At 47.9% G+C, this 14617-nt stretch overlaps 1 protein-coding gene across 13 annotated transcripts in view; it reads left to right on the top strand.

Moving 5' to 3' along the window:
- Nucleotides 1-13101, top strand: part of LOC122366171 (cystinosin homolog) — a 34729-nt gene extending 21628 nt beyond the window's left edge. For 7 of the 13 annotated variants that reach the window (XM_043338092.1, XM_043338090.1, XM_043338084.1 and 4 more), the window contains 9 exons: nucleotides 4028-4133; nucleotides 4305-4487; nucleotides 8212-8352; nucleotides 8736-8835; nucleotides 9162-9281; nucleotides 9561-9731; nucleotides 10030-10147; nucleotides 10605-10707; nucleotides 11553-13101. In XM_043338092.1, the coding sequence (XP_043194027.1) occupies nucleotides 4028-4133; nucleotides 4305-4487; nucleotides 8212-8352; nucleotides 8736-8835; nucleotides 9162-9281; nucleotides 9561-9731; nucleotides 10030-10147; nucleotides 10605-10707; nucleotides 11553-11637 (1127 nt within the window). In that variant the 3' untranslated portion in view covers nucleotides 11638-13101. Of the gene's footprint in view, nucleotides 1-4027; nucleotides 4134-4304; nucleotides 4488-8211; nucleotides 8353-8735; nucleotides 8836-9161; nucleotides 9282-9560; nucleotides 9732-10029; nucleotides 10148-10604; nucleotides 10708-11140; nucleotides 11259-11552 lie in introns of all 13 variants that reach the window. The other 6 variants (XM_043338095.1, XM_043338088.1, XM_043338089.1 and 3 more) reach the window with 2 other exon arrangements.
- The last annotated feature ends 1516 nt before the right edge of the window (nucleotides 13102-14617 follow it).

Genomic DNA, 14617 nt, shown 5'->3' with positions numbered 1-14617 from the left:
ATGATAAAAACTTTATATGGTTCAACTCACAATCAACCAACAAACATTTTGGCTATCTCGGATTTTCAATTTTTGAAAATTTTGATCACGTGACCTTTTGTCCTATTTTTCGAAGAGTGACCTTGATATTTTCCCCACTGAAAGTTGCAAATTTGTCTGATGACGATTAAAGCCTTATCAATTGTCATTCATATGCGAAAATAAAAAAAGTGGTTATCGCCCTGCGTTGACCTCAGGTCAGGTCATTTTTATGACCTGTCCATTATTACGAGCGGGAGCGACAGCGAGATCTCGAGAATAAAGCAAGATAGCGACAAGCGGTAAACGGTACAGGGTACACACGGATAAGGTCTATAATTTTTACTGAGGTCATTTTCAGGTCAGGTCAAAGATGACGTCATAGGAGCAAAAAGGAAGTCAAAATAGCGGCACTTTACATATATATGAGGTTTTTCTCGAATAACTTTAAAGATATCCCAGCTAGGAACAAACTAATAGCACCATCGTGATCCTCTCGTCGATCCGCATCGAAACATATGTATGTTGACCTCGAAAGGTCGAAAGGTCAAAAGTTGACCTTAGGTCACGTGACATAAGGTCAACTTTTTACCTTTCGACCTTTCGAGGTCAACATGCATATGTTTCGATGCGGATCGACGAGAGGATCACGATGGTGCTATTAGTTTGTTCCTAGCTGGGATACCTTGAAAGTTATTCGAGAAAAACTTCATATGTATGTAGTGCCACTATTTTGACTTCCTTTTTGCTCCTGTGACGTCATCTTTGATCTGACCTGAAAATGACCTCAGTAAAAATTTCAGACCTTATCCGTGTGTACCCTGTACCGTTTACCGCTTGTCGCTATCTTGCTTTGTTCTCGAGATCTCGCTGACGCTCCCGCTCGTAATAATGGACAGGTCATAAAAATGACCTGACCTGAGGTCAACGCAGGGCGAAAACCACTTTTTTTATTATCGCATATGAATAACAATTGATAAGGCTTTAATCGTCATCAGACAAAATTTTAACTTTCAGTGGGGAAAATATCGAGGTCACTCTTCGAAAAGTAGGTCAAAAGGTCACGTGATCAAAATTTTCAAAAATTGAAAATATGAGATAGCCAAAATATTTGTTGGTTGATTGTGAGTTGAACCATATAAAGGTTTTATCATAGAAAACCAATAGTTTCTGAGTTATAAGCCGCCAAACATAGGGTTGCAGCGTAAACTCCAGGAATTGCCCGAGGCTATATCTCGGAAACCGTTAGGCCGCGTTCCCACTACGACCGTTCAACATCGTAAATTGCAAGAACGGGAGCAAACGGACGAGATCGTTGATCTAGAGACTTTTCTAAAAAAGTTGAACACTTCCCTAGATCTGGTATACGGGGCAAGATGGGGAAACATCGTGAGACATCTTCAATCGGCTTGGACAAAGCCAATTGAGAGGAGCGATGATGAAGGAGGGATCGGCACAATAAGCTATTGTAAAAAAAAAAGTTCAGAGTACCTATAGGTAGTTGACGTGGTAAAAGATCCCATGCAACTGAATGAATGATAAAATTAGAAAACCTTTTAAATTTATTAGCGTGTTAAAAGCAAGCGAGCATGGGAAAATATATCACCAATGCCAGCGAAAAGCATTCACATCTGTGATAACGACAATTTATTGACTTTTGAAGAGAAAATGTGTGCAGTTGATATAACTCATTGTGGTGTTGCTGTGAATACCTTCGGGAAGCTGTAACCGATAAACTGCAAGTTCCGATGATTTCTTAACAGTTTATTATTTCAATCCTCGTTAAAACACTTAGCAAGTTGAAGCAGGCTGCAATGCAACTGAATTTGCCGACACAGGTTCAGCGATTTAGGTATACGAGTACAAGTATACGGAGCCGGCATTCAGCTTACAGCAGTGTCACAGCTCATGTCACCATCGTCATGTGACCACGCCATCTCGTCAGGCGATGCTAGAATTGTATGAAGACAATTATTGTGGCAATTCATTGTGGACCAAAAACATCAGGTGTGCGTCCTGAAAACGGATTTACGAGGCACCATTTGGTCCACCTGAAGACATATCCTCAACCGAACAGACGAGAAACACTTATGAAGTTATGAGTTAAGCAAGGAAACTGACACCGTGTGCTCAATGAAGATAAGCGAGTGCATTCGAGCACAACGGTTCACAGCAGATGGTGGCAACTGTCGACGTTTGTCTGACTCTGCAGTGTGGCGTGGCATCACAATGCAGCGGTCTTCCAGAGAAGAGCTTGGCCTAAGTGTTTGAGACCCAGGCCTGTCTACCTGAATCTACGATGCAACTCTTGGTAGCTGGCGCGCAACCGGATGGCTACTTTATCTATCTCCGAGATTCTGAGTTCCGGAGCGGTGCTACGAAAAGAGGGAGATGAAGTGCAAGTCGCACCTGTTCTGACATAGCGAGGATCATTCGCTCAAGAGTCGCATGCGATGTGCATAAGAAGGACCAGACAGCCCAATGACAATCGCATGCTTCGCATGTGGTCGTCCCAATCATATGGCGCGGTCCAGATGGCCTTGATCCAGAAGACACTGTGATTGTTTGAGCCTCGAATAAGGCCCTCAGTGACGATCCGACGGTGGAAGCTGCGTATGTTGAACGAGGAGTGGCCGGCCGCTTGAGGTCATAAGTGAGCGACGACGCCGGTGGCCACGATTGTCGGAAATTCTGCCTTTAGTTTCACAAGAGCAAGTGCTGCTGCGGCTATGTATCAGGTATCACTGTTAGATGATGTAAATAAACGTTTGTTATTTGCGCAGCATTTGCAGTGGCATGACATTATTTGTAGGATTCTTATTTCCAGGCCCTGATGGTAGATAAATGAATACATTGCACTAGACCTACGGTAAACCTGCCGAAAAGTTAAGTTATTCATCGCCACTTATGCGCTCGCCTACATCTATGTATATAATTAGAGCTATGTAGCTTTCATCCGCAAAAATGCACCACCTTTCATGCCTTGCTGCTTGTCTTCTTACTTTGAATATCAAGAAACTTCCCAAAAAGGGCATCCTGCTCTATGCACTGCCTAAAAATGCTTATTAGTGTCATTTAATATACCTTCACAAACACAAACCACAAACCTTCAAGAACGTTCAAAAAGTTGAACACTGTTCAACTTTTTGGCGACCTCACCAACCAACCAACATGGGGAGCAAACTTACAAAACCTTACAAATGCCTCCACCCGAAAACACGTGTCAAAAACCCGGTTCCCACCACCACCGGCAGAGATCGTAAAAATGCATGCTGTGATTTTGCCGATCTTGCCGGTTTTCTCCCGTTATTTTACTTTACGATGTTGAACGGTCGTAGTGGGAACGCGGCATTCGAAGAAAAAAATCCTTGCCACAGCTGGCTTCCCCGGCCATTACAACCCCTTACACCAGTTTTCAACGAAAAATAAAATATGAGGGTGCAAATTTAATTTTTTATTTGTCGATTTGTCGTGGAACGCCCCACAAGGACGGACACGTTATTTTCTGTCTGCTGCTTCGCTTATAAGACACAGTTTACTGATTTAGCGTCTTATCACACGACCAAGGAGCTGTTTCTATCTGGTTTGGCGGCATTAACTTTCATTCATTTTCTGATCCTGCGCTTGTTTTCCTTTGACGGCGGTGGTGAGGGAGTGGTTGTTTTGTTATGAAACTACACTGGACTGCCACATAGCATGCTGTGGCGCTTTGCACATATTACTCATCCCAGACTACCACGACATTTCTCTATTATGTATATGTAATTAGTTTTCTTTATGTGACTGTCTTTAAAAAGAAAGAAAGCACAATCTTTTATTAAATGCAGTAACAAACAATGTCACTTTATCACGACCATTCGTTCGGTCTTCTGTACGCTATCCTATCGAGTCTTCGTCATATTTACTTGCTACACTCCCGTCTGACTTTGGACGGTGCCTACCCGTGCCCTATCTCTGACCCACCGCTAACCCGACCCTGACTGACCCGTTCCCTCCCGGTCTGTTGCAGCGCTGTTTGGGCCCGCTGCCAGTGATGCCGTCCCCCGGGCATACACCAACGGGCACGATATTCGGCTGGAGATCAGCAAAAATGGCTTGTTTCATGTTTTCTTCGAGTGAGTACTGAGCGGAATAATGGAGTTTCGAGCGTTGATATCTGAGTGATCTGTCTTTTCGTCAGCTACTTTGGAGCATCATAATTCATGTAGCTATCTGCTTGTCACCGTTCCCTGACCTCAGCTGTACGCTGGAGGATCTGACCTAACCTGACCTCCCCCGACCGCCAGCGCGCCGGTGCCGGAGGAACTCACGCTGACCTTTCATCGGAGCGACGAGTCCGTCCTGGGGGAGCTGGCGCCCCTACAGATAGCCGCCAACAGTACAGAGACCATCACGGTGCGGCTGGAGCCGCTTCACCGGGGACACTGCACGGTCACTGCCAACACGTCACTGCCCGAGGACCAGTTCAGGTGGGTCACGGGAGGTCACTGCACGTCACTGCTAACATGTCACTGTTGGCCAGAGCACGGCCAACATGTCACGGCCCGAGGACCAGCTCAGGTGGGTCACTGCCCGGTCACTGCAGGTCACTGCCCAGTCAGTGCAGGTCACTGCAGGTCTCCGAACGGTCAGCGCGTCACTGCCCGAAGACCAGTTCAGGTAGGTCACTACAGGTCACCACATGGCCACTGTCAACATGTCATTGCCCAAGGTTCAGTTCAGGCTGGTCAGCAGCCATTGCAATGACAAGTTGGTAATGCTCCACTGCCAAATATAAGAGCTGCGCCCTTGTCGCGGGCTGACCGACCCAGGCTATCGCCGTGCTGTCCGCGTTAGTAGGTATCAGTGTCGCACAGAAGGAACGCCATGTCAGGACAGTGGTCCTGTGCTTAGGACTGGGGCACGCCAGCTCAACTATTAGGTCAGTGGTCTCGGCCGACCTCTCAGGTCATCGGTGTACCTTTTTTGTCTGGGTTGTTTAACGACTACTACCTAGTACTTACACACAATACGCTTTTACGGCATGATTCAGCGTCTCACAAAAGTTATAAAAGGCATGAGAACGTGAAGAAGCAAATATTCTCCGTAATCCTCGTGACAAACATATCAGTTCTTACGCATACACCCCGTAAAATAGTCGCCCTATCTTTCCGTTTGAATCGCTTGGTCTCCATAAACTGCTCCTGTCTGGTCGTTGGTATCTGCTCAGCTCTCCCGCGCGTGGCCCCCGTCCCCTCTCGGGTATATTCTCGACCTCTGGCGGTATCTCTCACTCTCCCCGCCCGTTAGATCGCTCCGTGATATCGCTGTCAGGACTGCCCGCAGATTGCGAGTCAAGTGCCCCCCCCCCCCCCACTGAACTACCTGCTCCCCCCCCCCCGCGCAGTAGCGGCGCACTCCACCCAATGACTCGGCACTGGGCGGGTCATCACGTGACACCGTGACCGACCACCGTGACCCCCCCCCCCTCCCCCTCATTCCGCACCTGTGTCCGTCATTCGCGCACTGGCGGATGTGCTCAGGGACGGTGGGATGGATTGCGCTAACATGTGCTGACAGCGGGTTACATACAGTACGGGTACACTTGAGGGGTAGTGGCATCATGATCAGACTCGGTTGATAAAGTAGTCATCTGCTAAGTCGCCACTCGTTGCATCAAATCTACCGGGCGATATGGTATCTATAATTTGCATATTTTCCTACACCAAATTACAATTATCACAGTTATGTACGTCTTCTGATGTTCTAGATATGCCTAGCGGCTAAAACTATGAATTTATCCAAGCTTGGTCCAAATGCCCGCGATTTAGTTTTGTCAAGTCTCGCTAATAAAACAGAACCGGGCGCGCATTGTTTACTTGCACGCTAGGACCGGGATGGCGTGACTCTGTGTCGAACGTCAGGTTGGTAACTGGAATGGGACTGTTTCATAACAAACATTCCGCCGCACAATACAATGAGCAAATTTGACCAAAGAAGGCTTCGCGACTTTAGCACTGAAATAATCAAACGAATACGACTTTTTTTCTTAAAACAAGGAATTCCGACATCTTGCATAGAAAGGCTTCGGCAATAAATTATCTAACAGCTGGGGCATTCCACGATAGATCGTACCAGGCCCGTCACCCTCATCTCTCAGATTTTAATGAAAATCGGTCCTAGGGGTAATCATAGGCCCCAAAGACGCCTGGCAAAACTTCTCAGATCCAAACTTTTTGAGTTATATTGCATTACATTTTTTTAACTTCGGTATGTAACGGTGAGTTTGATGGCCTATAACTCAAGAACGGGTTAAGCAACCAACAAAAAGTAAACAGTAAGCTTGCGATGAATCAAAAATTAATATTACTATTTAAAAATTCCAAAGAAAAAATTTCATTGTTGAGCAAAAACCTTAATCTTTTTTCATTTGCCTCTAATGACTTTTGGGACCAAAATTTTTCACATTTTTATTTTTTTCAAAATAAACTTCATGTCATTGCAAATCGACATGCAAAAAATTAGAAAGGTGTTCTTTCTATAAGTTCCTCATTTTCCCGCAAACAAAATGGGTTTCGGAGGGGTTGATACGACCCCAGCACGCCGTTTCGCTTCTAATAGAGCTAGAGCCTCGCGGAAAAAACGAGCGTGTGTGCCGTTACAAGTTGCAGCAATTGGTACCCGATTTTAAGGTCTCAGGTTAACCGGTAGCGTCTGAGGTCAGGTCACGTGACTGAAGTTACGGGTTCGGTTTTTAGTAAATAACTTCGCAAAAAATGGCCGCAGAGCCACGATTTTGGCATCATTGTGTTCGCCTAGCTCAGGTGCATGGAATGGTATACTTTTTGCTAGGGTGAGGTCAACTTAAGTAGTTGACCTCGGGTGGTCAAGGTCAGGTCAGAGCCCCTCAGGTCACGAAGCTGGGCAAAGGGTATCATATGGCATATCATTCGATTCGAAAGGTCTTCCCGAGTCCATTGGTGGCTTTCCCGACTCTCTAGCTCCATTTGATCGGGAGTTATTGACGAAAAACTCGTACGACCCTAGTGACGTCATAAATGACGTCACGCAAGGTTAACAATGCAAAAGTAAAGCATTGGACTTTGCAAGGAGTGCATGAAATCACGATACCATGTACGTGGGATAGTTTTAGATCATTCTCGGCGCCAAAATAACAGTTTTATATTTCCCCATTGATTTATAACAGTGATGTCACGTGACCGACCTGACCTCATGTAACCTTGAAAAATTCCCAGATATACAAGTTGTGAGACCTCTGGAGGACACCATGTATGCGTCCTGTAACTTTAATCTCGGACAGCTATGGTCATTGGCGTCCAAAACAATGTCAGAACCAAACAGCCTTTTTCACCCTCGCGCTTATAGGAAAGAGGGTTGGATGAACCCTCTTTTCACTTTTTTTCAGATGACTCAGACTTAAATTGAAATTTTAGTAACCCGTCATGTCACTAGGCAGCTTTACCACGCCATATGTAAGCTCCCCTCCCGAAATCACTATTCGAAACCGTTATCGTGACGTAAAATAAATACATTTATAGAAAGAACACCTTCCTAGTTTTTTGCATACTTCTTAACAATGAGCCAAATATTTTTTTAAAGAAATAAAAATTAAAAAAATTGTCCCAAAGTCCAAAAAATACAAATGAAAGAAAACTCGATATGTCACATATCAAAAATAGCGTATTTTTCGAAATTTCAAAAATACATATTAATCTCTGTTTCATTGCAAGTTCAATGTTATATAACATTTGGCATTTGAATAATCCGTCTTAGAGTTACAGCCCGCCAAACTTAGCGCTGCAAAGCAAGATCCAAAAAATGTTATACACCATAGCTCAAAAATACTTATCTGATAAGCCCGAAATTGTTACAGGTGGATTCAGAGCCCCTGATTACCCCTGAGACCAATTCTCGTCAAACTCCGAGAGATGAGGGTGTCAAATTGGAAAAAAGTGGTACGATCTATCGTGGAATGCCCCAGCTGTTAAAGCAGATAATTTTTAAACACGTTTCATAGCTTTGCTTTTAGCCTTGAAACCTAGTAAAGTGGGTCTTTTTAGCTTCGTCCCCCTTTATCGTCATTCAACCCTATTGCCAGTAAGGACAATCTGTTTACCTCCCGGCCAAAATGTGCGACAGTCCGCTTACACCCTAATGATGTTCATGCATTACAATGTCCCTCTCCCCCGGCAGTGCGTCTGATGTCTACGTGCGCGTCAACGTGCTGGAGACGTTCGGTCTGGACACGTTCAGCTCGGTGGTGGGCTGGGTCTATTTCGCCGCCTGGACGGTGTCGTTCTACCCGCAGATATACACCAACTACAGACGAAAAAGGTGGGTGGCCGCGCGCTTACCTGACTATCGGGCGCAAGGAGACGGGTGACGAATCACATGCGTGATGGGGCCACGATCCTAGTGGGGAACCTAGCCCTTGCTCGACTGGTAATTTTGTCTAGAACTAAGTTGTATCTTCCCGTTGATAAAATGATCGCTTTGTCAAATGTTTGTAGTATGTAATATGTATGCTGTTGATAGCCATCTTTTACAACATGGATTATGCTATTTTGTACGATGATCAAACCAACTAGCGAGTGGGTAATGCCCGATAAGTTCAGGCCGGTTTTTTTTTTTTTTTGCCTGTTAATATCATACGAAGTCATGCCACTCCGTTTTGCAATGTTCTGACATCGTAACCCTCCCACTCGTTCTGCTTGCAGCGTGGTCGGCCTGAACTTTGACTTTCTGGCGCTGAACCTGGTCGGGTTTACATTCTATTCGGTGTTCAACTGCGGGCTGTACTTCTCAGTCGCCATTCAGGTCAGTGGCCACTACCTACCCGGCACGGCTGGTGGAGAGGAATCGAGAGGGGCTATTGTCGGCGTAATGTTTGACCTTGATTGGTAAAGTTTATGACAATTCGGTGAGCTGTGATTTAAATCTGCGAATATATTCGCCTACCCTACCCATGTCGTGATTTATTATAAACTAATGGCTTCATCCAGTCTTTGCAACTACTGTTTGTATTCTGCTTAGTTCTGCAGTCCGAGACCTTAAGGTGCAACCGCTGTCCGCTATGAGCTCTGTGTGAGGTCCCCAGCACGCTGTGATAACCGTGGTTGGTGACCCTGGCCTCCGTCCCGCAGGACATGTACTTTGCCGACCACCCCTACGGCCTGGTCCCGGTGGCGGTCAATGACGTTGTGTTTGCGCTGCACGCGCTGTTCGCCTGCATCGTCACCGTACTGCAGTGCTTCATCTATGAGGTGAGTTCGGCCGACCAGCCCATTTTCCTTGAGTATACTGAAGGAGGGTCCTATGTTCCTAAAAATAACTAACAAGGGATCGGCTGCTTCAGTAGAGGTTTGCTGGACTGCAGACCTCACTACTGCAGTTACTGCATCGTTTTTGAAAGAAGTCCTATTCCAGGGTTTGGGTGTTTACTAGTGTGACTATTGACTCATCCGCTCTAACGTGCCTTAGTCGTGCCGCGTTTCCTCCCTCCCCGACTGACCTCCCCTCCCCCTGCCTCTCCCCGTCCCCAGCGCGGTGGCCAGACAGTCTCGCTGGCGGCTCGCGGCCTGCTGGTCGTCTTCGCGCTGGTCATCATCATCACGGCCATCGTGGCCGGCTGCGGCGTGGTCAACTGGCTCTGGTTCCTCTACGTCTTCTCCTACGTCAAGCTGGCCATCACCATCGTCAAATATGTGCCGCAGGTCAGATGAACAGACAGATTATTGTCAGTGATTGTTGTGGTACTTTCATATAGGGAGGGTCGGAATGCAGCCGTGGTTTTGTTTTGTTTTTCCTCGCCGTTTTTCTTCTCATTTTCGTGTCGCACGTTACTGGGCTTGTTCATAATTTGGAAGTTTACCTTAGCTACTGAGGCCTGTGTTAACAGCCGTTACTACGCACTTAGCTTTAGATAAAACCTATCTTGTCGTCTTTCTATCTGCGGCTGCACTGGACGGGTCATTCAATAGCTGACCTGGCCTGCCATCTGTCGGTCGACAGGCGTACCACAACTACCAGCGCCGCAGCACAGAGGGCTGGGCGATCGGTAACGTGCTGCTCGACTTCACCGGCGGCTCGCTCAGCATTCTGCAGATGTTCATCGATGCCTACAACTACAGTACGTACTGCTAACGGCATGGGTCCTCCCAGGTCATGAGCCCGGAGGCTTGAAACAAGGCATACCAACCTTTGAAGCACAACTGTCACTTTGGGCTTGCGTTCAGCTATCCAGGGTTTGACCTGAGACTACACATGTATAGTCGACTACATAATGATGTTCCACTTTTCACAGGCAATTATTTGCCTGGAGTGGTAGGCTGTGCCGCATCACACGGGCTGAGTTCACAAATTATAGCTTTGTCCCAATGCTCACAATCGACACGCTTAATTGCGTGATAAACGGCACAACTTAGCGCTCCGGTCAACTGGTAGCTTCTGAGGAGTGAAACATCATTCTGTAGTTGACTATACTTTCTCCATCGATTCAACGTAACCTTTCCCCTCTTTCCACTGTGTCTGATCCTCATTCACTGCTCTTCCTACGCCGTCTAACCGTACATGCTTACCTTCGACAGACGACTGGTCGTCGATATTCGGCAACCCGACCAAGTTCGGTCTGGGCCTGTTCTCTGTGCTGTTCGACATTCTCTTCATATGCCAGCACTACTGTCTCTACCGGTAAGTACCGTTTGTACCGTGATGTACCGGGCGTGCCTTTACTGGCGTACCTGTGGTGTAGCTCAGTGGGCAATTTGTCTCATACTGTCGTGCATCGGATGCTACCGACTTGACACAATGGCAAGTCATGTGGGGGCTTTCAACGGATGTCTCGCTCGTTTTTTCATTCAGTTTTATTTAAGCTGAATTTGGAAAAGTCTTGCACTTGATCTCAACACGCGCTTTCCTCGACAAAGGTGCTTCGAGGACATTGTAAAATATAGCAGTCTCGTGGATGTCCCATACATTGTGCTGTTGTCTTGCTCTCCTTAGTACTTGGCTCTCGGCCGTTCCACCGTCTTGTTCGCCGTCCGCTTGCTGCACACAAAGCTCTACCATGTTACAACTGTGTCGTAACGTACCGTACCGTGCCGTACCGTGCTGTATCGTTCAGTGCCGTACTGTGCCGTTCCGTGCCGTGCTGAGGGGACGCTTCTTGCAGCGACAGCAGTCCGTACTCGGCAATAGACGGCGGTCCGCCGCTGTTGACTCCAACGGAGCTCATTAGCTAGGTGAGTGTCCCGCTGCCGAGCCCGACTCCCCCTCCCACCCACAACACACTGAACTGACCAGCCAGTGACTGTCGCGGCTCTCTGGAATGGTGCTGGGACCCCATCCCCGCGAGGGTTCTCTTTTTTAGGAGAGAACTGGCTGGAAATTTTACTTCTAGAGTGCTCCTGTCGTAGGACCTTGGTGTTGATTACAAATGAGAATCACTATCAGGATTTTCACCGCCTTGGCCTTGTGTTACTTTGCTGGTCCATTTATACTTGCTGGCTGACCGTGTCGCCATCTCCTCTCCGCAGTTCCCGGCCGGATGCCTCTGAGCTGCCCATCAGCTCCTCTACCTCGGGGACGGGCAACACCCATGAGGCCTACACCAAGTTCTAGCTCTTCCAGTCGCCTGTCGACGCGGGCGGCTTGCCGTTGCTGTGTGGCCGAGAGGGACTCCTACCGCCCCTGTGTAGCTGAGAGGGACTCCTACCGCCCCTGTGTAGCCGAGAGGGACTCCTACCGTCGCTCGCGGTGTGGCTCGCCACTGTTTCGGGGCGATGTGGAGCCACTGCCGAAGCTCTCCTGCCACGTAGATAAAGCGTGGGTGACGGTAGGGTCGGTTATTGCCGGCGTGGCTTTGACTAGCTGTCTGCTATTGCCAAGAACTCGGTCTGAGAGACGCAGACTGTGCCCGCGAGACTCACCGTACCAGCTGAAAAGTGATAGAAGGGACGGGGTCGTTCAACTGCTCAGTGTCAGTGGTGATATAGTGGTCGACAATGATAGAATGCTGTCCCCGTGCTCCTACTGGGGTGCGGCAGGGATAATACTTGATCAATGATCATGACGTTTTAGCTCACGTGTGGAGTGTAGTTAGCCGAGGATTGAGTATAGTATCGCTAGTTGATACTCACGATGGGTGCTGTTCCGTTTACATGATATTTGATTCCATGAACGGGGGCCAATATTTACGCTCCCTTAGGTATCTACTGGCCATGCTAGTCGACTGCTCCGATTGCTCGGTGGGATGGTCTGTCACGCACGATAGTGTTATTACTGGACCCTGCGGCAGACGGTGATATGTGAATAGCGCGCCTGCGTGGTCCATATAGTCTCCGGTGTCTATGAGCGCAGCGCTGGGTTTGAGGCCGGCCAGTCCCGCCATTGATCAAAGTATTATTTATCGTGTTTGTTTGTGTGTTGATAGAGGTGTGTGCGTGTTGTGCCATATTTATCATTTGTTCTGATTTGTATTAGCTTTATTTCACAGTATGCGTCATATTAAGTCGTAAACCGTGATATATTCATTGCCGTGTTATATATATTTAGCGGGGACCTGAAGAACAAATGAAATTGATATCGTAGATTGGGATCTCGACAATCGACTGTTTCACGTTGTATTATGTATCAGTGCTGTTTTATTTTCAATGCTCTTCGATCGAGAAGGCTTGCTATCGCTCGATTTTGAACAAGCTTATCCAGACCATCAAGTTTACCGTGCCATGTTGACTCAATTTTCGCACTGGACATTTCCTGCGCCTATAAGTGTCATCAAGTAACATTAGCGTTACTGGCCGCTATGAGCTAGTCTTGTATTGTTTATAGGCGCGAATATTCGATGCGATGCGAAACCCTTGTATAATTCCAAACTGCTTTTAAACGGAATTGCTAAACGTTGCAACATTTAACCGGACATGCTAAATAATATTGCTTTGCGTTGTTTCATTTTACAAGGTGGACAATCCTTGCTGGAGTCGGAACTATGTCGTCACAATAAGCCTATCATGATCGCTGGATTTTGACTGCCAGTGTCTGATGTATAATTGCACAGTGTTTATACAACTTATATCGGTCGTTCTATTTAGTATTTGTATGCGCTTCTGGGAAGCAAACAAGACCGGAGAGGTGGTTTGCGTGAACGCTGCGGTAAAACTCAGCCTTTGAATTACCGCGCGAGGCGTCGGGTGCGCTCTGAGACGTATTTTTACCCCAGACGCGTGGTAAAAATGACCACCAGGCGCAGTGAGCATTAGCACGCCGACGGGTGGTAAATTGGTGGGTGGCCACGGTAACCTTCACGGCGCCGCTGCAGGGATATCACGGAGGGCAGACGGGGACAGTGATAAATACGGGATCGCGGTAATTATATTGGGCGCTACGGAACTGTTCAGTCTCGTCTGGTGTAGACAAAAAGAGAGCTAAACGTAGAGAGTTAAAAAGAGAGATAAAGGACAAAGGTATCATCTTCCTAAATTGATGGAAAGAGAGAAAGAGATGGAAGATGACGGAAGAGATGTCCGAAATACATGATGATGAGATGATGGAAAGAGAAAGAGAGAAAATAGAGGAGGAAAGAGATAGACAGGGGAGCGGAAGTGGGGAATGAGGGAAAAGTGGTAATCGTCGACATTGTCACAGTGTTGCAAAGGCGTCACGGTTCTCGCCGTCCTCCCCATACCTCGCCTTTCCAAGGTTCCTTCGTCTCCGGTCACATAACTCGACGTCGTGAGCAGCTGCCGAATCACGTGACCTCAGCGGACAATCTGGTAAAAATGGCGTGGACCTTCGCCGGCCGGGGATATAAGCAGCGGCAGAATAAGGAAGCTCAGAGGCTGCTGTGTCAGGCCAGGTGCCATGACGCCGCTTCTGCTGCTGGTGGCGCTACTGGCGGCTAAAGCTGGCCGGGGCGCGACTCTCGGTCTGCCAACAAGTGAGTAGAGCCGCGAAGAGGTTGCCGCTTAGTGCCTACTTTCAGCTCCTAGCTTGTATTGTTCGTTTTCACTGTCAGATGTTGTTTGGCTCCAGTTTTTCAATTGTATCTCGAAAGGTTTCATACGCTTTTGTTAGCAGTCTATTGTTGACAGCTTGTCATTCTGACTGCACCCCTCACTCTGTATAACTCAGACTGATAACCTGACGCGGCCACACCCGTCTCTGCCCTCTTCAGCATGTGGCGCCGAGACCTGCGGCCCTGGGGAGGAGTGTCGACTGCTGGTGGACTGCGGCGCTGACCCGCCGGCCGACCCCTCTTCTCTACCGACCCCCGACACCTACCTCCCTCCGTGCGAGCCGCGGACAGTCTGTGTACCAACTCCTTCCTGCGAGTCGGTCCGCTGCGGACGGGGCGAGCAGTGTCGACTGGAGACAGACGAGTCAGCGTCCGATCGGTACATCCCGCCGCTACAGCAGCCCGTCTGTCACACAGTCAGCTCCTGTGACGAGCTGAACTGCCCTGACGGACACCGGTGTGTGGCTACCTCAGACTGTGAGAACGCACCGCCGGAGCTGGACGGGTACCTGCCGCCCTGTCGCACGCGGTATGTGTGTGAGAGAATGACCTGTGAGGAGAAGGAGTGTGGGACGGCGGAAAAGTGTC

This window comes from Amphibalanus amphitrite, unplaced genomic scaffold (genome assembly GCF_019059575.1).
Source record: "Amphibalanus amphitrite isolate SeventyFive unplaced genomic scaffold, NRLGWU_Aamphi_draft 000789F_arrow, whole genome shotgun sequence".
In the NCBI taxonomy this organism is placed as follows: Eukaryota; Metazoa; Arthropoda; class Thecostraca; order Balanomorpha; family Balanidae; genus Amphibalanus; species Amphibalanus amphitrite.
This window is presented reverse-complemented; position numbering and strand designations above follow the sequence as displayed.